This window comes from Clinocottus analis, unplaced genomic scaffold (assembly GCF_023055335.1).
Source record: "Clinocottus analis isolate CAN_PGR_092001 unplaced genomic scaffold, fCliAna1.0.p SCAF_8, whole genome shotgun sequence".
Lineage (NCBI taxonomy): Eukaryota > Metazoa > Chordata > Actinopteri > Perciformes > Cottidae > Clinocottus > Clinocottus analis.
In genome coordinates this window covers 8,483,477-8,508,797 of record NW_027176240.1, presented here as the reverse complement: position 1 = coordinate 8,508,797, position 25,321 = coordinate 8,483,477, and the positions used below count along the sequence as shown (strand labels likewise).

Below are 25,321 nucleotides of genomic sequence, written 5' to 3'. Positions count from 1 at the left end.
CTGCAATAGAAAAAAAAGAAACACATGATGATTCAGCATACAGACCAATTAAGTGAATAACTCTTGAGCTTCAACTATAGCTCGAAGCGTCGACACTTACCTGCATAGCTTTTTAATTAGGTTGGCAGCATTTTTGGTAATTTTCTTTGGAAATTCGATCATGTCGATGCCTCTCAAGATGATGTTGTAGGTTTTCATAGGATCAGGGCCAGAGAAGGGAGGGCTACATAACAGAGCAAAGATTGTTGTCTTCTTAATAGCATTTCATTCGTTGTAGATTGTTATGTTGTTTTGTATGATATTGATACCATACATGCCATCACAGGGAACACTAGCAGAGCGTAGGATTTGGTGGCATCAAATGGTGAGGTCGCAGATTGTGCCCAACTGAATACCCCTCCCCCCTCTCACCTTTACAAATGTGTCGGAGAACTATGATGGCTTTCAGCTACTGTTAAAAAGCCAACTCCCCAATCGAGAGCCAGTGTTTGGTTTGTCTGCTCTCGGCTAGTGTAGAAACATGGCGGCGACACACGGCGGACTGAGTACCTATGTAAATGTAAATGGCTCCTTCTAAGCGACAATTCAGGTAATTATATTCTAAGGAAATACAGTAGTTATCAATACAACTGTATTTCTGCCAGCAAATGCCCCTAAATCCTGCACACTGTTTCTTTAAGATATTAGTTTTATAGACATGTCCAGGCTTGTGTGTACCTGCCAGTTAAGAGCTCAAACATGAGGATTCCTAGAGACCAGTAGTCGGCTGAGATGTCATGGCCCTTGTTCAGAATGATCTCTGGTGCTACATACTCCGGCGTCCCACAGAAGGTCCACGTTTTCTTTCCAAATCCGATCTTCTTGGCGAAGCCAAAGTCAACCTAAGAAGAAAGTAGATTTTGATCTGTCAGTCAGATGAAGGCAACACAATGTCAACCTAATTTGTGTCAGATTCTTTACATTCTTATGTACAATGATGGCAAAATTTGTAATGGTGTAATTATTTCAGTATTACAGTGTTCATTTGATGCTTTGACATGGTGAAGGAAAGAGTTGAGCAGCCGGTTGCTGCTCTGCCAAAAGCAACAACCTGGTTTCTCCAGCAGGAGAGAAGGGAGTGGCTGCACCCCAAAAAACACAGAACTCGACTAAACCTCAATTAAACTTTTCTTTATACTGTAATTATGCTTTTATGTAGTGCCAACATGAGGCAAGTGAACACATTTCATTTGATCCTTCAGGGTAACATCAGGAAGATGAAATGTATCTCACAAAAGACACAGAATACACAATGTATTTGGGTGGTCATCCCTCTTTGGTCTCTTACCAGTTTGGCATATCCCCTGTGGTCCAAAATAAGGTTCTCTGGTTTGAGGTCTCTGTAGATGATTCCTTTGGAATGCAGGTAGGCAAAGGCCTCCACCACACAAGCCGTGTAAAACCTGGTGGTTGAGTCCTCAAATGAACCCCTGGAAACACAGCAGGACAAGAGATACTTGAGATTTTAGGACCATTACTGTCACTGAAACTCTATTCATGTTGTGGTACTTACAGTTAGTATTACTCACAGTAACAGGAATTTGACACAGGAAAAATAATTCACTCATATCACATCTGGTGAAAACGAGCTTACCTGTCTCGAAGAATGGTCCACAGCTCTCCTCCTAAACAAGCCTCCATCAACATGTAGAGGTACTTGCTGTCCTTGAATGTCCTGTACAGTCTAACAACGGAAAAGGTAATGTTAAAACAGCTTTTAAAAGAAAAGAAAAAAGATTTGGTGAACTGTCGAGTAGGAAAAGTGCAATTTATTATTATTCCAAAGTTAATCTCTTATAAAATGATTACTGACACAAATACGTTCACAAATATGTATGCATATGTATTCAAATGTGATTATTTTATTAACACAAATACCATTTCCAGTTATGTTTTATATCAAAAAACTATCTTTGTATGGCCAGAAAGAGAGCCGTTTTGTCGATAACACGAGACCTTTATACATGTGATATCGAAATAACAATAACTCTCATGTGCCTTCATATTTTCTTTCAGGGTCACAAGAGATTCAAGCGTCTTCCAGCATCCATAGAGCAAACTGATAAAGCATTGATCCTTGTGACATGAATGGATAAAAACAGCCAATGGATGAAGCTGCTCGGAGGGTGTACCTAACAATGAAGTCAGAGTGGGCCTCCTGCATGATGAGTTTCTCTGAACGAATGTGCTCCTGCTGTCTCGTGTCGACAATGTGCCGCTTCTTCAGGATCTTCATGGCAAAGGTTTTGTTCTCATCGCTCTTGAGCTGAACCTGCAGTGACAAAAGAAAGAAATTCAAGAACAAAGATGGGCGGCACATTAACCCCCACAGTCCGTAAAGATGATTGTGAAGCTGTTACTGTCAACGTGCAGCGGCCCCTACCAACTCAACGCGGCCAAATCCACCAACTCCAAGTGTGTCGATGATGTTAAAGTCGGCGAGGTTGAGGTTGAAGAAAAACGCATTCTCTGCTTCATATCTGTGGTGCCGGGACAAGATGGGGGGAAAAGACAGAATAGGAAAAGGATTAGCGATGATCTGAAGGATGAAAGAAGAGATAATCCACTTTCAACAACCTGAGACATAATATCTGTGTGCTCATTTGTTTGCAAATCTTAGAGGATTTAACTCAGAGTAATCTAACAAGGATGTTATGGAGGATGTGGATTGTATCAATGGGAACAGGATGTGTTTGAGAATAGTCCTCTGGTAAACTACTTTGACCTGTCTATGAACACATACTGTCTGTCCCCAGTCTTAATAGAAGAAAAACAAAGCTGGGACGTCCGGCACAAAAGCTCACTACTCATCTGGCTCTGAAGACATGCGTCGGCTCCGCCACCAAACACCCCAACATGGCATGGCAGACCTGCACATGCCGGCAGAAGAAGATTGCTTCAACGTGTCCAACCCGTACGCTCAGATGCCCTGTGTCTTTCCTCTTTGTTTGAAATGGACAGAGTCTCATCAGCTCAGCCTCTGGATCAGTGGGCTGAGGACAGTTCTGAGCCTCAACAGCCTTTTCTGGGTCAGTCAGAACAGACTATGGCCTTCAATGTCATGGCTTTCCTCGACCAGAAACAGCACAGCCGTCTTCCATTGGACATTTACCAAGAATTTCCCTACAAGGAATACTTGTTTAGATCAGTCAGAAGTCTTCCATCACGTTGCAGCAGGGACTACGTTTATTTACATAAAAGTTAAACAATGACTCAGTTCCGGGTTCAAATGTGATAAATGAAATGGCAAATGAGACCGTACTCTTCTGTGGCCATTTGAGATGTGGAAAGAGGATTTTACTCAGATCACCAGACACATCAGTTACACTGCAAGTCGGAACAACAAAACCTTTTCCCTAAGCTGCATACCAGCGGGCACCGTGAGGGCATGTGTTGGCAGGTTACTGAGCCACGATGTTTCGCAGAAACACAGTGCGTTTCTAGGACAGTCACTGTTTATTAGTGTTTAAATAGGCACTACTGCTAGCATGTAAGATTTGCAGGTGATCCTTTCATCTTTTTCTCCCCTCCAATCACCTGGAAGCAGGCCCAGAAAACACTCCAAATCCCTAAATGCTCGAACAAAAGGATGGAGAGATGCGACCGAGAGTACATGCATTCCTGTGTGTGGGACAGGATTATGAATAAGGTCGTGATGCCTGACATGTGCTCACACACATAGACTTACGACTGCTCTTAAAGAGGGAGGTCTTGTAAATTATGTCTCGATACAAAGGAGTCCGAAATGAGGGGATCCTTTTACATCATGCAGGACATAAAAACATTTTTTAAGTAATGGTATGATTTAACCAACAGATGGCAGCGTTGCTCCATACCGAGTATCAAGGTAAGGAGCAAATGTTTGTTGATGTACAATAACTTCAAGCTCCTCAAAGATGAACCGCAGAATGCTATTGTATTAAGTAGACAACGGAAGAATCAACCCATTTAGCCGAGGCTAATAGATGAACTCTTCTTTAAGTGAGACAACCTTGAAACCAGCTGGTGAAGTTATCAGAGCATGAACTGTCATGAATAGCTTTGTGACAGGAGAAATATTTCCCTGGGCTCAATGTATCAGCTGAGGACACAAACACTCGTACAGATTTTTCCCGATAGAAGCAGAACATCACTCGTCTATGTCCATGGACGAAGAAGCACTACGGGATACGACAGTGGCGAGTAAATGCAGTGTGACTGCAACCATACAGTAGATGTGATCATAATCTTGTAAAGCTAACACAGAGCTCAGCTGCATCGTACAACAATGCAAAATAATCTAGTATGTTTTTACGATAGTGCAAACTGTTTATTTATAATTATTCTTGGATTTCTAACAACAGCAGGCAAAGTAACTGCAGATGAAAACTAGTCTTTCAGCTAACTCGGGTACATTTACATTTATATGAATGTGGAATAACGCACCTATTGTCCCTATTCCAATAAAGAATATAGAATTGAACCGTGGTAAGTTACATTTTGGCTTTGTTCATTTTGAGATGCTTTACAAGAAGTTGGAACTGTAGCTTATTACTGTAAATCTGTTACTAGCACTGCAATACAAGTGTTCCTATACGGGTCAAATAGTGCCCTGGTGGGTGATAATCTGTATCAGTGAACGGATGAGATCATAGAAAATGACGCAATCCCTGTGTGTCTAAATGTGTGCGTGAGAGAGAGTGTGTGTGTGTGTGTGTGTGTGTGTGTGTGTGTGTGTGTGTGTGTGTGTGCACTATTGTCCTCATTTACTTTGGTCTAGCCTGACTCAGGGGACAGCATATCTGACCTTAAAGCTGACTCTCATTAAATGTCCCTATTATTTACCAGTAATTCTCGCTTATTGAACTGATACACCTGATCAACAGACACTGGACGTGCCGTGTCCTTCTGGGTTCATATGTATATCTTCATCATGATAGAAGGGCTACGATTAGTAGTAAGTGTAAAGTACAGTATTTATACTAATCTGCAAGTTTATCACAAAAATAATGGAAAACAAAAGTAGCTGTTGAGCCATCAGAGGACAGTTTAAATTACCTGGTTCATTGAAGAACCTGGAAACAGAAGTTTAAAAAAACATCTTGATGGCATTGTATGCCATTGACAGATGACAGAGGATAAGGGAGGGAGAGTTCAGGAAGAGAAATGCAACAAGATCCCTAACCGGATGCAAACCAGAGACGTTGCAGTTTAAGGTAGGAGGAGCTATAACTTGCGGCCTGAAGTTTTAAAGACTTTTGCAACTGTATTCAAAATATGGGAATTTAGATAAGAAAAAAAACAATTCTCACCTACAGACTCTCATCTTGCCTTCCAATAAACAAAATATTTAAATCTATGCTTTATACATGCAGAAATACATGAAAAACATCTCAACAGAGACAAATTGGTATTGGCTTTACTTTAAGTAGCAGGAAGCTCCTCTTGCAGAGAGAAGCAGCGTCTTGATCAAAAACAATGTGCATATGTAGCACACAGCAGTGAGGTAGGCTTTGAAGAAAAGATGTGTCAACCTCACAGAGAGCAGCTGTATTAGTTGCTGTATAGTACTGCTGCATAGTGTTTATCCGCTGTGACCAATTAGAGGTAGTTTCCATCACCATGGGATCCTGACTCAGGCTTTCCTTACGAAGAAACAAATGGGCTCTGTTGGGCGGGGAGCATCAGTACAAGATGAGACACACGCGGCGGCAGAGAAAGCTACCTTAATCAGGGTGGAAACGGCTTTGATGTGACAGATTTTAGGGAACAGAGGAAGAGAGTGGCTTTAAAAAAAAGAAAATGTGATAAACTTCTGTAGCTAATGGGGTTGATTATAAGGTTACAAATGACCATGATGTGTTGCATATTTGCATGAAATCAGTCTTAAATTAGCTTCCCTACAGACCGAGGGAGGGATGGGGTAGAGAATGCACACTGCCAGTCTCTGTCTAGTCTATCACACATCTTTGCTGGCAATAATCAGTGGTAGTGAGCCATAAGGGGGACCTGGCGATGGATGAATGCCACAGGCAAAAACTAATGAGGCCACTCCCATTATACCCGCCCTAAAAGTCTTTTCTCTTCCTTAAGTGCCTCTGTCCAACACACAGGTGTTATGTTCCACTCTTTGCTTGCTGAACTCCACTGGTTTGCAAAAGATGACCGACGCTCTCGGCACTCAGCTAGAACTCCAAAGCATCGAACGGAAGTTTGGTCTGCTTTGTCACCCGTGTTCTGTCTTTCCTTTGGCCCTCCATCTACATCTCTCTTCTCCTTTCTGGGGCGATAAGCTGTCCCTTCTCTCTCGCTCGTTGTAATCTGTATTGAGCAGGTGCTTGTTTCAACCCACCTTGACTCACAACATATCACCGGGTGAGCGAGGTATTAGATTATGCCAATATGTAGCTGCCTGTACCCCAAGATGCCCATTATTATTACCTCATTGCCAAGGTGCCTTCTATAGTGCTATGCTCTTGTTTCCATAGTGATGATATAATAGAGTACATATCAGTTCCTCCAGAAATAGAGGCGAAGGTCATAGCCTCTGTTTCTGGCCTGCCACATGGGTATTGTCTTGTTATGTAAAACACAATATATTAACAGGTGGCCTTGAACACATTTTATCATAAAATGTTGCCGCTGGTCGGCAGTCACATTATGGTACAATTCGTTAGGCTATATTTAATCTAACAATTACTTTGCTAATGTAATTGCTTGAAACTACATTGAAAATAAAAATAAAACCTAAAGCAAGCCCTAAGCAAAAATGTATATTTGCATTGTGGGTATTTTAATTAATTTGTGCATACAATTATAATTATCTTACCTGGCTTTGACATCAGCATCCTCATGGCCTTTAATGGACACATCCTCGAAACCTCCAATCATGTGCTTGAATGAACTGAAACACAGACAGAAATGGTTAAAACAGCAAACGTGTAGGATTTGTTTTGTTCGAGAAGTCACAGTATGTAATCAATGCAGTTTGCATACGGCAGGCGATCCATATAAGTAGCTCGCGCAATAAATGGCCTGCCTGTCATTAAAAACACTGCCAGTTACTATTAAATATTCATCAGGCTGCATTTAGAGACGAGCCTCTAAAATTCACTGTGGGAGAGATGAGAAGACGGAGCGACCTCGAAGCGGTGTAAAATAGTGTGATAGCAGACGTGGGATGAGTGGGAGTTTCGGAGACCAAAGTAGAGGCTGAGAAGAAATGTTTTAGTGAATGAATTATAGAATAAAAAACATACTCTGCTGAGAAAAGAATTCACTGAGAATCATGACCAGTAGACATGCATTTCCATAAATGTATTTTACTGAAAGAAACAGCACATTATTACAATTACAGTAGTTAATGAAACAATTTAATAGGTTGACTGTAGCATAACAAGCTACATAATATGCTAATTTGCTGAAATAAAATCCTCCAAAGTTGCACTCCTGGGGAGTACATGTACATGAAAAATAATAACTATGCTTGGGTTCATTTCTATCTGAAATATGACTGTCTAGAAGAACATCTAACTGAGCTAGTGTTCATGCGGGGCTCATCAAGCTGTCAGCCAGAGGATGTAATACATCTGGTGTTTTCTCCTGTTGAGACCATATTGTCAGTAAGCTGGGACTGCTGCATGCTGAGCTTTTCTTTAAAGTGTTTGGCTGCTTACAGTTTCAATTGCACGAGTGAATTGTGACTTCCTGCCGTTTGTTTTCATTCCCCATCTCTTTCCAAATGTCTCAATCTCTTTCGTTTTCTGCTGCGATTATCCTCATTTTACCTCTTAAGTTCCACTATTTTATTTGGATGCATCACAATTGAAGAAAACAATTACATGCACACAAAATGTTTAAATAGTATTACTTAGAATCTGCACTAAAACTGTCTTGGCAGGACACACACACACAAACACACACAAACATACGTGTAATAAGCTAGTATTGGGGGCAGCGAGAGCATTGGCTGCTCGTATGACAGGCAGAGTGAGAAGCAGTGATAATCTCTTGTGCTCGATGACTCACTCACTCACTCACTCACTCACTCACTCACTCTGAGGATGCCGTGCTCCCTGAGGCTACAGGGAGGCCCTGGGTAAACTGATACCATCTCCTGCCTATGCCCAATCCATCTGTCTCTTTATTCTCACCACAATACTTAATCCTTAAGATAGTGAGTGACCTCAGATAAACTTATGTGGATCGACATTTTTAAGTACCACGAAAACATGATAAACATTGTGTTCAAATGTTAAACCGTGCCACTGCAATGCAACGCTAAAAATTTGCTTTTGCTCTTTGATAATCTCCTGACAAACAGCAAAAGAAAATTTGCCCTTGCAGAATTTGGCTTACATTTAAATTCTTTGCTGGAGTTGATTTACAATTCAAGACATATGCCTTCTTGATGTCACTTAAAAGGTAGATCTATTAATTTTAGATGTTTGAGTGATTAGCAAACATTGACATGAGAACTAGGTGAGTCCTGAACATAGAAGCTGGTGATGACGTGATTGACTCTTAGGACCCCCAAACGTGAGCAGACAATCAAACAAGACAGCGGCGGTGAAGTGAAAGAGACGCATCATCCTGGAAATGCACAATTTATGGCTTACATCACATTTATTGAATTTGCAGGGATGTAACATATTGAATCATGCAGGATACATTTATTGAACTATTGATTGAAAGTACCGACACTAAATGTGTCGTGTTCATCCAAAAGGTCCAGAAGTGGGTTAATGTTGATGTGTTGTCTTTGTCTGATCATTATGAGCAACGCAGAATTTGTGGGCTTGTTTAGCCTGGATGCTCATGGCGGACCACTTTAATGCTAAATAATCAATAATGTATAACAGCCATTATGTTTTGTGATGGAAAATCTTATTCATACTCACTCTCTATCGATGACTAGACAGGTGACTGCCTCTGCTGCAATGACGTTGGCTGTCCGGATGTCCTCCCTGGACAAAAAGATCATACAACACGATCAGACATAGGAGTAACATTGGCACATTTCATCCAATAAACGCACGCTGCGGCTGTAATTGAATCACATTATCATTGGATTGAAATGCTTTATCAGAGCTGTGATGATGGAAACAGTCAAAACTTAACACATGCCTATCAATTATGTCTTATTCAACTCCATTCATTCCATAAATGCCACTGGTCCACACTGGAAACTTTACTCTGAACAGGCAACACACATCACTGCATGATCGACATTACTCTTTATTATATTTGACATCAAGTTTGTCTTCCTCTGATGACGATGCTTCTTCAGAGGAGTCGCCCCAAACGCAGTCCTCAGAGTCTGTATCCCGAGAATCCATCCTTCACTGTGCAAGATTTTCCCACAAGGGATGAGCTCTAACTCTGAACCAGCACACTGCCCAGAGCAGCTCTCCAACTGAAGACACGGCTGTCGTACTTATACATTAATCTCCAATCCAATTGTAGTGTTATCCACTTTAACACAGACTAAAATATTACAAAAAGACGGGAAATTCTTCAAGGGATGTCCCATAAACAGATTATGCTGTGCCCCATTTCTTTGAAAAAGACAAAAATACACACTCTGGACGAATGTAATATCCCAGTGGGGAGCAAAAATGAAATAAAAACAGATTCTAGATATGAAAAGTTGATTCAATTAAATTTAAGTGCTGACAGTAGCTGACAATCACTCTCTGCGTCTGATCTGAACTCAGACACATGGCAGCCTATTTCAATGAGCTGAGGTGACAATTCCGCCTCATGGCATGTCAACTGCCTCTGCCTCCCCTCCTCCAAACACACCCCTTCCCGAGCACAAACTCACACACATGCACTCACTCTGTCTGCTGACCCCTTTGAATAAAGGACACAGCTGGTGGGGGAACAACACATTTTGAAAGGTGAGGACCAGAGAGGAGATGAGTGCAGAGGAGTGTTTGTCAAGGGGCAAAGGATACATTGGAGCCCATGCGCTATCATTGTTGTTACAGTATTTCACTCACTGTCTGATAAGCTCCTATGGCCTGCATCCATGCTCTTAAAACACAATACCCTGGCAAACACTGTGCCACCTGTTCTTGTTTGCCCACAACAGAAATCAAAACTATTTGAATAAGCGCACTTACAGTTTAACTAGGCTAATGGGTGAAAGCATGTAATGTCCCTGTTTGGATGAAGACACCATGTTACACAACGTGGTTGTCATTAGTGATTATGTGAGGATTTGTTTGGAACAATAGGCGTGCTGATTGACAGTCAGTGGGAATTATTTTTGCCCAGCCTTACACACACACTATGTTCATATTTTTGCACGTAAATACAAAGTGATCAGATTAAGATAATTGATTGAGACAAGTGCAGTGGGGTATCCCCATAAGCAGAATTAATGAACAATAAAGCTAAATTAATGAACGTGCGGGGTCCAGCCAGCAGCCTCAGAATCCCCAAAGTCCAACTTGCAGCCTCACTGCAGCTTCCAGATTCCCCAAAGTCCAACTTGCAGCCTCACTGCAGCATTATGAATCCCCGGGTCCAGCCTGCAGCCTCACTGCAGCCTCCAGAGTCCGGCCTGTAGCCTTAATGCATCCTCCGGAGTCCCCGGACTCAACCCACTATTCTGTCATATTGCATTTGAATCCTTTCACCACCCGTTACATAATTGGTTGATTATTATAATATTCAGAAACTGAATAAGAAGTGAACTTGCTCTGTTAAGGGCTGTTGAGGCACACATGCTTGTGACGTCCCAGCCGTGAATCCGCCAGCTGCGGAGTCATTTTTCAAAAGATTTCGCCGTTACTTCTCCAAATTTGCCTGCCTGTCAAGTAATTTGAAGAAGCTTTTTTAATTCGTGTCAAATATTGCATGTATTACACCCACAATCTGTTACATGGGTTAATGTGTCTCATAAAAGAGAGCATACAGTGTTGGTCTCATTGACTTACCATGGCAATAGAACAAAGCAACACAACACTTTGGCTGTATTGAAATAGTGATTGAGCATGAATTATCCTTTAGAGACCGCAAGGGTTTCATGTTTGAGAGCAGCTTGTTACACCTGTCCCCTGCTGCTCAAGTGTGGCTGAGAAAAACAACTTAGTGTGCCATTGCGTTGCGATGTTGTATGCGAAACACAATCGCTTCACAATATGTGTCAGAATGATTAATTTACATGCTGCTGAGCCTAAGTTATCCACTAAGCCAAAGAAGGCTCTGCACTTGTTAAGTGCAGCGCAACAAGAAACGCATTGAAAAAAAACGACACACACACACACAGATGCACAAGCAGAGACGCACTAAAAGCAGCTGCATGCTGTGTCTGAAATGTCCTTTGGATGACGTACACAGAAGGAGGCCTGCGGTGTTGATTTCCAGTAGATAGTTGAAATGAACCAGGTAATTGAACAGTGATCTTGTGTCCCGGAAGAGGGTTATGAAAATAACGTACAGGCTTGGAGGCTGAGAGTGGGCAGTAGCTACGAGGCTGCAGTGAGAAGATATAAAGCCCGGGTCGGGCCCGGGGCGAGAACAAGAGGTGGCTGTGGGATACACAGCCAATAATGTGCTTCAACTCTGTGACTGAGAGAGTATTCAGGTGGGCCTGGATAGTTGTTTCACAGATTTCTATTAAAGCACTTACGTAAATGACTGTGCAAGTGTTTGTGCAGCTTTTTTCCATTAACTACAATATTGAGCATTTCACACTTAACTGCAAAGTATGACCACTTTCCACTTTTGTATTAATATATTTATCCTACTCTTCCAGGCACCCACTTTCACACGGGCTGGAAATTATTCATTAGGAAAAACCAGGCGGCAACCTCATGTTCTGCCAAGCGAAGCCATGACCAGATGTGTCTTAAAACTTGCATTCCCTCCACTGACTAGCAGGAGAGACTCGCAAAACAAAGTCAGATTGTATTTAAGGGTGACGACGAAATAGCTGAACTCAAGGCTTAAAAAACGGCAGTCCACAAATCAATTGGTGACATCCCAATGAGGACGTCAGCTTCTTATATACAGTCTGTGGAAACAACCCCTTGATATGCGCCATCTCATTTACAATCAGGTCCTCAACAACAGTACCACAGTAGCACATGAGCAACAGTACCACATAAACACAAAACTACATAACTAGAAGCTACAAATGTGACAAAAATAAATAAACAAAATGAACAGATATCAAGTCAAAAAGGTCAAACTGGGAATGGAACATGCATTCATAGATCATAGGAAAGTATTAAAGTAAATGATCGCATGAGTAATACAGTTATAAAACATAGCAATAAAGGTGTTATTATTGAAATATGCACAAGTGATCTAATAATAAGAATACTTTTTTCCCCATGAAGTGGAAAGAGGCTTTCGGATTGAATATTTACAGGTACATTATTCCAATTACTTAAAGATTTAAGTGTTAGCTTATGAATAATATTTCAGGAATACGTTATGTTGTCGATAAACCAAACACACAAATGATAACTTTGAAAGGTTACTCTTGAGTCTCAAGGGCTTGCCACAGACACATGAAAACATTAACAGGGAACCAGTGTTTCTCGTGTATGGAAATGATTTCTATCTGACATAATAGGGCATACTTGTGAAATTGTTAGTTATTTTGTGAATTCAGGGCACTAGCTGAAGCTGACTCTTATTTCCTTATACTGTTTTTACTTCTCAATCCCCATCTTCCCTTGGGTTTCAACACCTAAAATACATATTTTGGCCTGAGGGAAAGTCCCTGTTTAAAACTGCATCTCAACACAACAATTGTGCATTTTTCCAAAACAAAAAAGGGCAACATGGGATTTACTCTGACAAGTGCTTCTCAAGCTGTCTGAAGAAAGCTTCACATCTTTGGTGGTTGATTTGCATCCTGCGACAGTATCAGCTGTGAGCATGTCTTCAGACTAAATATCTATGCTTTGAAGAAAACAAAAAGTATACACAGGATATGGACAGGAACATACAGCAGCAATGAGAAATATACAGATTTCTAGTTAATAACAGATGGCAGAAGTTAATGTTTTTACTCGTGGAGGAAGAGCTATTAAAAGACTGAGGGTACGGTTTGAACTGCAGGGAGACGGGGGATTCTACAAAGCAGCATTGAAGCTGACGAGCACTTCATCAAAACATGTAGCATTGAGTCAGACCAATGTGTTGTGCATAGCCAGAAAGGATGTGCAAGGCACGGACCAGGTAAGATGAGTCTCTACAGTCATGCGATCACCTCTTTTGGGTTGAGCTAAATGTTAACATAAGCATGCCAACGTTCTTAAAATAACAATATCTACTAGTGGTGGAGCAGATCATGAAACTCAGATCGTATCACGAATCAGTCACGGTTCGAATCACAGATCGGATCAGCACAAAAGAATAAAGAATACATAACGTTTAGAGATCCCTGCTCTCGTTTTCTTTTTTTATGCTGATGCTAGTTGTTGATCATTGATGATTCATATTGATAAATACCGATCCCTTTTGTTTGGTTAAAGCACCTCGTCTAAAAGGCTTCCGAGAATCTTTTTTTTTTGTCATTTTCCCAAAAATAATTTCCACTTCTCTAAATTCAGTGTAAACCATAACAAATACAAAATATTATCTTTTTACTTTGTTTTAGTAATTTACTCTTTTTTTAAAATTCTAATCTTTATAAAAGCACACAGTTCACAGCCTGAAAATAATTTTGTAAATGATGGTTCCATTTAATAGATGATAAAGAAGGGTACGCTTTGGCGATTGACAGATTACTACCAGAGCTGGATACGCTGGTTAAACCACAACATCACTCCTCCGCTGTGCCAATATGGTCACTACCATTCACTAATTGCAAAAAACAAAGATGGCGACCACAAAAACCCACGATGGCGAGGCTTCAAAACCGCAATCCACAAACCAATGGGTGACGTCACAACGACTACTTTAAATTCTCATCTACAGTCTATGATACAACCAATGTTTGTCTCGTCTTCTCACCAGTACCTACAGTACCAAGTCAACACTAACTCAGCCTCTCAGGGTGATTTATACACCAAGTACACACCAAGTACACTTGGGCAAGAAGGCCAGGGCACATATTGTCTGTGCTACAGATGGCTCTACACCTCAACGGGGAGTTCACACTTCCCCATCACAGGAAGAGTGTGACATGAGATATGCTGCTGGTCCACCATTTCCTGGAACATCCACCTACAGTACGAAAGTATTCATTAAGGGCCATCCTTGCAGAGAAAACATGTACTGGGATATTTTTTCTGCTGCTATAATGAACACACGGGCTCGAACAAAAATAATTCCATCTGTCACCGGCAGGAGAACAGACTTTGATTTGTAAATATGTTGTTCTCACAGATCAAAGGCAACGTCTTCAGATGGACACAGCAGCCTTTGAGTAGGAGCTATTGAGTTTCATGAGCAAGGACGGACAGTTAACTTTGGATTATAAAGATGACCCTGCGGAAGAGCCCTCTGATCAAAAGCCTACTTCCAAGATGGCCAGCATCGCAATCATGTAAATTAACGAGACATGCTTGACTATCAAAGGTGTAGTTGAATAGGCTTCTCCCGCTCAAGACACTCCGAGACAAAAGGCGGCGAGGCCAAAAGATGATTACAATACCAAGCGGATGCAGAGGTGGGGATCGCACTTTGTTTCAGTGGGATGTGGAAACGGTATGGTTGTCTTGCTTAAACAAAGCATGAGATGCTCTTGAAGGTGCTTTGAAGAGATTTTTAAAAATGTTCCATTCTGGGAAACGCTAAATGTATTGGTATATTTAAGGATATGTGTGATATATCATGTATTTTTGATTCCATCTGTATATTTTTTCCATCTGTATAATTTATATACTTTATTCCATCTGTATATTTTATTCCATCTGTAAATGTAATATTCCATCTGTATAATTTATACCATCTGTAAATGTAATATATATATTTTTTTTTACTGCTATTTTTCTCTTCTTAAATATTTAATCTGTTTATTACCATTCTACTGTATTTATATTACTTGTTTCTTTTATCTTATTACTTATGACTTGGGAGCAGTGCTATGGTAATCCTGTAATTTACCCACTGAGGGACTAATACAGGGTTATCTTATCTTATCTCTTATCTTATTTATAGACGCATACAGCATGCACATGTGTGTGTATATGACAAATCAGCATGATATGTCAAGACTTTTAGGGTCTTTCTTTTAAATAACAATTCTGTGGAAAATTAAAAGAGTTCAACACAAAAGTAGCACAGCTGCTGAATCCATAATAGATTAGTAGTTTGTGTCATGATCTCATTCATCAAACAGCACATCTCATCGGGGTAAAGTATTGAATATCTGTTTGGAACGACCTACTCCTCCCACTGCCAAGAGATCAAGCTTCCCATGCCTCACATGTTCTGCATGCATATTAATGCTCTGTCACTTTTTATATCCTATGGTTGTTAACTTTAACTTATGGGAAGAGGCCCAACCAGCTGCGCAATTCCAGCTGTCGCCTGAATCTCACATCTAACATCTGGAGTGTACTTGTTCAAAAATAAAAATAATGATTTACAGTTTTGACTGCTGCTATGTATTTTTTCTAGAATACTGCTTTGGTATAATTAAGGTCTCTTTGTGTTTCAAGGTGTTAATATATGCTCTTGAGACGTGCTTGTTAAGGGCTTAAGATTTAAGATTTCACATTTATCAGCCACAAGATGGCGACATCTGCATTTTTTTTTATGTTGACACATTGTCTGTGTGCTTGCACGCATTCAGATGTTCTCTCATGAGTGCATATGTCCTCTGTTTCTACCTGACCCCTCACAGGTATAATACACTTTTCTCTTGCCTCCCTCGGTTTAAATAAAACATTGTGCACAGAGGCACACACACATGAAAAGACAAGACAAACAGCAGGGTAAAAATATCCCATCAGGGCACCGGGCTTTGATTCCAGGAGCCATATAAAATGTTTTTATTACACTGAAGTGTCCTTTCAGTGAGAGTATTTGAGAGCTTAGATGCCACTGAACGTTAGCAGTACAGCAGCAGTGAGTCATCTAATCCCTTCAATCTATAGAGCTTGGTTACTTTATACTTGCCTCAGAATATTTTCAGCGCTTGACATTTCTCGCCGAGAAGTATAAAGTGTGATGTTTGTATTACATGTTTTCCTCAATTAAAAAAGGCTTCTGTGTAAGTCAGAGCCACCATGCTCACATACATAACACATATGTTCATAAAAGATAGTGAATATTACAGTCTGGGACACCATAAAGATGTCCATGGCCCAATCACAATGTTCACCCAAAGGCCATAAGCCCTGAACCCTCAGGAGTTTAACTGACTGTCACCTAGTAAATGGTGTGTGAGGCAGTTAGGTCATGAAATGGTTTAAATATGAGTGGGACAGCACTGTGCAGCCACATACCCAACACCATGACAACATCGTAACACATGGTATGTACAATTGTGGGTTTTTTCTTTTATGTTTTGAAATGCCTGATGTGAACATCTTTCATGTACTTGCTTTATGAGACAAGAGGCATTTGTCAAATAATCAATGTACTTTGTCAAAATAGCTTGAATAAGCAAAAATATAAGAAATGGTTGATGAAGAAACCAGGTGTGTAATATAGCCTCTGCTTGCATTCATATAATTTCAAACTTACATCCTTAATGTTAAGGTGTCTGTGTAAAAGTATTCCAGGCAGAACACCCATGTGCCATCCTCTTTGTTTACCTTTTCTTTCCCTTATGCTTTCCACGTTCCCCCCGGTAACATAGTGGTTAAGGTCACAATACTATGAGTTGCTGTATAAATGCGGACTGAAAGATCAAGATGTCTGTGAGAAAGCCCTCAAACACCTGACGATTCGATAGTGGGACAACCCCAAGCCCTCAGGGACTTTACGGGAATGCGTCTGAAAGTCTGACTCTGTGAGTGTGGAGATACGGATTGGGCGCTTGATATGGCAACCAAGACATAAAATGAGAAGAAAAGACAAAATGATTGAAGAGACATATTGTTATTATTGTCGAAATGAAATGGAATAAGCCTCCAGCTAAGGGCACACTATACGACAAACACAAAAGTCAACTCAAAATAATAACTTTTACCCTGACGTTTCTGTGTGACAAGCTGTTTGCAAAATAAGCGCAGACGGGTTGTGAGGGATCTCCACTGTCCGCTGAACATTCACACTTTTTTCTTCATTTCATTTGGGAGACATAGACAGCTTGAGAAAGAGGAGCATGCATCAATAATTGTATTTGCCCTCATTTTTACTTCATCAAAATAAGCTCGGAGGTAAAATTGCTGCATCTGTAGATATTTGGCTTATATAGTTTCAGCAGGGAATACAATGCCATACTCATCATCATTCATAAATGTCTGCTGCTTAAAATGTATGTCGATGTATTTGCAGTTGCAGAACAAAATAAAATAGGACATACTTATTAAAAAAAAGAAAATTTGTGTTTCAATGACTTCTTCAATCTGATCAGGTCAGACGAAAACTTTTTCATCTGATTCCAAGATAGAAACACTGTGTCTGGAATAGCTACAGTAAATCAGGCCTGTTGCGTAATGTGTGGCTCGGCTTTAATTTCCAAACACTTCACAAGTTATCATGCCTCTCAGGACGAGTGAGTGGTGGGAAAAAAATCAGGACAGGCTAGAGCTGGAGGCTGATGCTAGCAAATTAGAAAGGATAGATGTACGTTAAGTACAAGAGGGAGCATATTAAAGAGAGGTTGCGAGTGAAAACTAGAAGGTGTCAGAGAAGCAGACAGAAACAGCAAGATAACAGAAGATTTAAATTGGAAGAGGCATTGTTATTAGAAGCAATCTTACCCTTGCAGTGCTTTCTCTCCAAACCAGTCTCCTTTTCCGAGGCTGCGCAGGTAGACAGGCTCTACATTGGGCAAGTCTTCCCTGGTCACATTAACCTGGCAAAAGGAAGAAAATGCAGGCGCAGGAGAGTTAAACAGAACAGCAGTGTGACAGGGAGGAAGTTGCGAAACCAAAGAAGGCTTGATGTATTACTGTATGAAGATGTGTGCAAGTACAGGAGAGGACATTTTTATGTATGTATTACTCAAAATGAAAGTCATAGTATATGATCTCTCACTGTGGCAGGTAAATCACACTATTACAAACAGGAGGCGGATATCTCTGTTCATGGGTGGTCTGTCACACATTGGTGACTGCCACTTCATTAGCCAGATGACATGTGAGTGATGGCACTGCGCCGTGCCAGTTGACATTACAAATCAAAGTGCTGCTGCGTAGATTTTAGAGGAAGTGAATAGAGACGGTTGTTTCGCCTAATGAAGGATCTTGTCTTCATCAATTAGTCAGTCCTGCACAGGGGTAGCAGCAGCGTATCCAGCACCAGCACACTGACATGCTGCCAACACCTGAGTGACAGCATTGTTATTCATGATCTAATATGATCATGTGGGGGCGGGGAAAAAAATAAAATGATGCTAAAATGTGTCGTCTGAAAGCTCGGTTGTGAGAGATGCTGAAATTTGAATGAATGAAGTTAAAAAACGATTTGGGTGAAATTAAGTTTAAAAAAAAACATGTGGTTGTGGAGATAATCAAGGAAAAGTTAAAAGAAAAAAATATATACATTTTCGTCCGATAATGGACGCGGGCGGGTTTTGGTGGGCGTGGTTCAAAAAAGGTTGAACCAACAGAATTATGTTGTTATGAATGCAGATAATGAGGAGGAGGAGGAGGAGGAAGAGGAAGAGGAGGAGGAGGAAGGAGACTGGAGGACCAAAATTAACAGTAGAAAGAGGATCAACAAGATGAGAATGAAGAGCAGAGAGAAAATAATGGAGGAAGCATTGCTGCATCAAAACATGTTAACAATACACATGAAAGCCCACCAATGGTCGAGACAGCTCGTCATCTGTGCTTGGTATGAAAGCCAGTATTAATGACAGAAAGGTGAAGTAAAAGGGACTCCACCCTGCTTTCTAGATGCGCCAAAAGCATCTTCAAGAGATGATGACAGACGCAGCTTCTCCTTTAGCTTGAGATGATTGATGACAGCCAACTTTCACCCAAAAATACTACCACTTTGGTGGTCGGCTTCAAGGACTGTTCTCACCTTTCCCTTACTGATGATGAAGAAGGTGTCTCCTCTGGCTCCCTGTCTGATGATGTACTCTCCATCTCCATAATGTGTCTGTCAAAAGAGAAGACCAGAGAAGAGAAGTGTTATTCAGGCACGCTGTCATTCTTTTGTCTCCTTTCTCACATTGCGAGTGAGACCTCTGTCACTCCAGACCAAAATGTACCCTTCAGAGGAAGTGAGGCTGAATTGGGTGCAGTGAGATACATTACAATTAGATGTTTTTCCTTGTTAATAGCAGAGGGGTTCTCTGCTTTTCAACCACTGCTTGCTTGGACATGGACCGTGACCTTGAATGAGCAGGTACAGACAAGGAGTGAATAAAATGAACAGTACTGCATCTAATCTGAAGGCAAATCACATCTTCTTTCCAAGAGCAAAACTTATATATACAGCCATCAATCCTTTTTCTACACCAAGTATTCCTGTTGAGGATTGCTGGTGCCGGAGCGTATCCCAGCATGCATTGGTTAAGCAAAGAAAAACACTTTCACACACACACATATTCCTGTATAACCTTAAGAACCTGATAAGGAAAGCATTTGCTTGCCTGCCTGATGCGTGGGATGTGACATAACTTCATGTGATGTGAAAAAACCCTTGTGCCATGGATAAAACTGGATACCAAGGCATACCATGATGATGAACCAAGGCACAAAAAGCGAAACAAAGTCACCATAATGTTTATACCGAGGGTTAACAAGCATCTGTTTTTGATTTTCATAATGCAAGTTCTGGTGGGATTTTGACATTCCCAGCTTAATATATACACAATATGCTGCACTACGCCTAGACTGAAGACAGATCTCACTATTTCCTGTCCAATCATAAGCAGACTCCACACTGTACTTGACATTTGCCAGGTTTCTATACTCACACAATTTCACCTATCGTGCCTCACATCTTAGTTCACACTGAGCAGTGAGTGTAGGATTAATTTCTGATGTGTGTCTCTGAAGAGTAGAGCTTCTTGTTAATAGTAGGTTGCAGGTATGATGTTTAGTTCATCTCTATTTATATGATGTGGCACCTTTTCTCAAGCACGTTTTCAAGGAGAGGAAAGCTGAAGAAATAAATAGCAGTCTAATCAAAAATCAATCACAGATCAAATTGATCTATTTTCGTGGAGGACAAGACATAGGACAACATGATGGATTTAGCCATATGTGCTCCACCAACCTATAGGACCTCTGCTTGTGTGCACGGGCCAAGGTAAATATCATGGTAGATTGTTCATGGGGTGACAGCAATTAAGCTAAAAAATAAAAAAAAATTCAATCAACTTCCAAGCACTTATATTTCTTCAGTCAACATTCCAAACGTATGAATCAGAGTACATTTAAAAGGCATTTCAAGAATGCCATCCAAACCATCACATCTCCTAAGGGTTAATTAGCATAGCGCATTCTCCGAGCTCACTCATACGTGTCCTCCCTGTACTAAACCAAAATGATTATCTCATTAATTTTATTGCCGGAAAAATAGTTTGCACTGTGGCTATGGAGGATTTGATTATGGAAATGTGAAGGTTGTCTGACAAGACTGTGGGTCACTCGCCTTATAGCGTCACACAGGCCTGTTTTAGTTAGACACCAACAGAGATCTTGAAAATCCAAAATCTGTGTAGCTGCTTTATGTTTGCTTGGATTACCCACATTTCCTTATCGCTTTCCTAACAGTGTTTCTCCTATTTTACACTTTGCAATTCAGCCACGCACACTGTTTTGATGTGGGCTGCATAGCTTGCAGCATCCCCCCCACCAATGTACTTTCCCACAACCTTTTTCGTTTCCTACATGGAGTTCTAGAGGTTGCTATGTGGATGCTCATAGATTGCCTTTTCTTGCTTCTCTTGCCTATCAACACCCCTGCTGCTTCATCCTTCTGAACTGAACTCCTTCCCTTAAGTCTCTTGCTCTACTGACCCTTTTAACCGATAGGTCTTTGAATTATTTTAAATTTTACCTTTTAACACTTAGAGCAATGTTCTTTACTGCAACGGTCTTTGTGGTTGTACATTCAAGTATATAAATGATGTACTTAGTATTCACCATGGCATACATACAACATAATGGTATTAGCCAAGGTCTAAGTCACAACACTGAGCTGTGACATGGACGAGTATGTACTGCCATGGTACAAAAAGTCAAACCACAGCAGTATGTATGTTCATATGCAGTAGATTTTGCAGTGGTGCTTTATTGATGAGTGTATAATTGACACCGTGTGTCATGTTCTTTACTTATGTAGTACAACATGGTACATGTATGTTACATGACTATATGTTTATCAAGTTGCTGTAAACGGATAAACTATTTTAATAATTACATAGGTGTATGGTTTGTTTACAACCCCACCTGATGGCAGCAAAATAATAGGTTCTAGTCATTAAGTAATTCTGTATCAATGCGTGACATAGCTAATACATCCTCAGATCTTGCTTTTTATTCATAGTTTGTCTACAATCTAAAAAAAAAAAGTGTTTTAATTGCACTTAACTTAAGAGGCTGTTATGAGTGGATAGTCTCCCACACAATGTCAAGTGCCCAGAGTGTGTGAAAACAACAACATGCATGCCGAAAGCCATTGACAATGAAAGCGCTTGCCACAGATTTTATGCTATTGGGCTGATTACCAGTGGCCTCCTTGCAATTTAAGAGGCTATATGCCAAGTAGACTGTTGTCGACACTGGCAGTGGGGCATGTAGTAGCGAGAAGTTAGAATGTATTTTCAAAGAAGATAGATAGCGAGCCACGGGTTATTGCTATAAACCAAACGCCTGGTATAATAGTAATACATATATTTTCTAAATACTCAAAAACGCTTTTCATTTTTTTATTTATATATAAAGTATAAGTAATCAGATTTGAAAGGTAATTAAAAGTATTCAAAATGTATTTAAAAGGTATTTAAATGTATGTCAAAGTATTTAAAGGTATAAATAATCAGATTTAACGTGGAGTGGTTCTCCAATAGTTAACTGCTGGCTTGTCAGAGAGGACGTTTCCCGTACGTTATTGGAAAGGCTTGGTGCCTGGCTAAACAACAGACTTTCAGGATCTCAAGCATTTTTTTGAGAAGATTACCAAACTTGAAAGCAGCAGGACGATGTAGTGAAACTTGGCTTGCCTGGCAGAGCAAACTTAGCAAAGAGCTACACAAACTGACAACACATGCAAACGGTTGATTGAGCAGTATAACAACAAGCTGAGGGGAATGAGCCCAGTCAGACTCACATATGTGTTAAACTATGAGGGAAATAGCATATTATGTCAAATTGTGTAATGTTCTGGCTTTGCATCTGTTTAAAGTTGTTGTTTCCACTGTTCCACTATTATGATTTGATACAAAGATGATATGATAACATGAGGAATTTAATTGAATGCAATCTTTTCGTTCATTGGGGAACTAAGTGCAAGTTCAAAATGTGTCTGTGTGTCGGTTCTTAAGGTTAGCGGTAGTCACCGTTTGGCGGGAATATTTGCAATTATTTATGTTCATATTAAAGAACAAAAGTACAATAAATCTCTAATTTGCAGACTACACAACTAAAAACTCCTACCCTAAACCAGCATGAACATCACATAGTCAAATTGCCTCTGGATGAGTCTAATATTTAAAATGTCTACAACAGATTGAATAATCAATGTTTTTTTATCGTTTCAAAGCAAAAGTATCTGGAACAAATGAGTCGTTCATACTTGATTGCACCTATAAACACATTGACATTGATTAACATAAAAAAGTAGGAAAAAGGCCGTATTCGAATGCAATTCAACATATTGAAAGCCTCAATGTTAGCAGCACACATCAAAAGTGTAAATGAGAATGTGTTTGCATAACTAAATTATGCTGGCAAACACATCAAACGAAGCGGTGTGCACATGGACAGAAAATGTGATATTGAGAAACATCTCAAAACACACATCGAAATCAGCATGGAAAAAACATGCTGCTGTTAAGAGGACTACTAATTATTCTGCATATCTTAGACATATTACAGCTGCTGTCCATTTGCAAAGCGTTGAAGCCTTTCTTTGAGAATTGGTTTGGATTACATTACAAAATACATTGTTCACTTTGCGATTATTAAGTGGTTTTAAAGTAGGTTCCCGTGGTGATATTTAATGAATGCCAACATACTTTATTAAATACAATGGAGGGCCCCAGCTTGCCCCTTGATACCTCAAATGCTTCTGGCAGCAGTATACTGACCTCCTGTACAGGTTCATGAAATTAACTGTCAGTTAGTAGGTGGACTATTTGGTTTAACATCACAATGCTGAGCACATACAGAAAGAGCAACAATTACTCTGAAATCGCAACTATGCACACTTCATCTCCCCCTCCCCACACACACACACACACACACAATCTGCACCTGCCTTCACCCATAGTTTACTATCTGGATTATGTCTTTATTCCCTCTCTGACTCATCGCTCTCACTGCAATAAAGGCAAAGGCATATATGGAAATCTATTAAGATGTGTGGAGTAGGCTTGTGACATCTGCTTTGTGCTGCAGGTGTCATCGGCTCTAGAACAAGGCACTTACCTCCTCAAGGACATCGGCAAGCTTGCTCAGAATATCTTCCTGCAAGTCGTGGAATGTGGGAACACTGCAGGAGAAAGAAAATAAAGTGCTTTTAGATTGAATATGTATTATATGTCATATGTATGAACCATACAGACGTATATGACTGATTAAGACTTTTTTGTTATAAGAAAAAAATAGAAAGCAGCGTGGATGGCGGCTTAGTATAATTATTGGCTTTGAAAGTATTGATGGCAATCAAAGCAGGCCTCTGATCTGTAGAGAATAACATGACAACAGGCAACAGGAACACGTAAAAATCAATATGATGATATGGCAGTTGGTCTGTATATTGTATTACAGATGGTGTATATAAATATTTCAGCATAAGCTGGGCAACGTGTCTGGTTACGCAGCAGGGAATCAGATCCTAGGTTGCATACACCAGTGTGAGGCCCACATGTTTGTTGTGTTTGCTTCCTGGCAGCCTAAATGAACGCTATCTGCCTCTTATCTAGCCAACTAAATAAAACTGGCCCAATGTTTATAAAGGAGGAAATAACCCTTGTTGGTGAACAAAAGGCATATCTCCCTGTATCATCTCTCGCTGTGTGTATTTCTCCATCTCCCTCTTCCCCCTCATTTTCCATGCTTTATTACAGTAATCTGAACCATCTCGCCTTGGCCCCCAACCCGGGCCCTAGTCGCTATGTTCATCTTCAGGTTCTCGCTTCCTCCACAGAGGCCCGAGTTAATCAGCTGACCCTACTTTAAATAAAACATATGGAGTTTAAATCCCTTGAGCTGCGAAGCTGTTGACACAAATGAAAAGCCTCGGTCAAAGTAAACTCCAATCCAACAACTCAATCGGGTTGTAGAGAAATTAATTAATTATACAAGGCCAGTGGGGAAATACAGCTTCACTAATGTGGTGTTTTTGATCATTTGAAAACATTCTAACATCATTACACTCATAGCACTGTGCCACTGTGAGCAAAGCATAAGACAACCATAACTAATTTTAGCTGGCAATCCTGGAAAGCGCCTTGAGAAACCAGCACTTCCTTGGGGTCTGATTAATGCTCTCCAATTCTCATTTCCTGCGTCCTTTCACATATTGTTTAGCAGATGGCTGCCTGCTTTGATGCCATGCCTTATAGCTAGACTCTTACCCAAAGTGGAAGGGGGCAGAGAGTAGATTAATAGCCCAAAAATCTTTTGAAAATCTAATTTCACAGCAATATTCATTTTGTAAATCTAGGGGATGTTTGTCAGTTCATCACACATTACCCTCTCAGTTGCTCTTCTGGAGCGATGTGATCCGTGATTTCTAAAACATTACAGAAAGAGGTAATAAAAAAGGTCTTCACACTCACTCACTTCCTGTATGTAATACCATGTGGGATTTCCCTGTCAGATTCCCCTCTACAACTTGTGAGAGCTACTATATAGTTGCACAATTTCAAAGTAGAAAGCAGAAATAGGGACCAGCGTGTTTGTGCTTACGTTTAAATTAACGACAGCTCTTTTATTAGACATGCTTCTTGGAAGAAGCACATATAATTATTTATATTACAATAACAAATTATGCTATAAATAGCTAATCCCCCTAGATACCTCTTTATAAA

At 40.3% G+C, this 25,321-nt stretch overlaps 1 protein-coding gene across 3 annotated transcripts in view; it reads right to left on the bottom strand.

Moving 5' to 3' along the window:
• LOC137780088 (cGMP-dependent protein kinase 1) overlaps positions 1-25,321 on the bottom strand; it is an 81,068-nt gene that overhangs the window by 2,617 nt on the left and 53,130 nt on the right. For 2 of the 3 annotated variants that reach the window (XM_068568425.1, XM_068568424.1), the window contains exons 5-15: positions 23,715-23,778; positions 19,135-19,212; positions 17,865-17,959; positions 8,919-8,984; positions 6,848-6,922; positions 2,423-2,519; positions 2,172-2,311; positions 1,634-1,723; positions 1,328-1,469; positions 718-881; positions 101-223 (exon numbers count right to left, since the gene is read on the bottom strand). In XM_068568425.1, the coding sequence (XP_068424526.1) occupies positions 101-223; positions 718-881; positions 1,328-1,469; positions 1,634-1,723; positions 2,172-2,311; positions 2,423-2,519; positions 6,848-6,922; positions 8,919-8,984; positions 17,865-17,959; positions 19,135-19,212; positions 23,715-23,778 (1,134 nt within the window). Of the gene's footprint in view, positions 1-100; positions 224-717; positions 882-1,327; positions 1,470-1,633; positions 1,724-2,171; positions 2,312-2,422; positions 2,520-6,847; positions 6,923-8,918; positions 8,985-9,252; positions 9,304-17,864; positions 17,960-19,134; positions 19,213-23,714; positions 23,779-25,321 lie in introns of those variants that run through there. The other variant, XM_068568426.1, reaches the window with a different exon arrangement.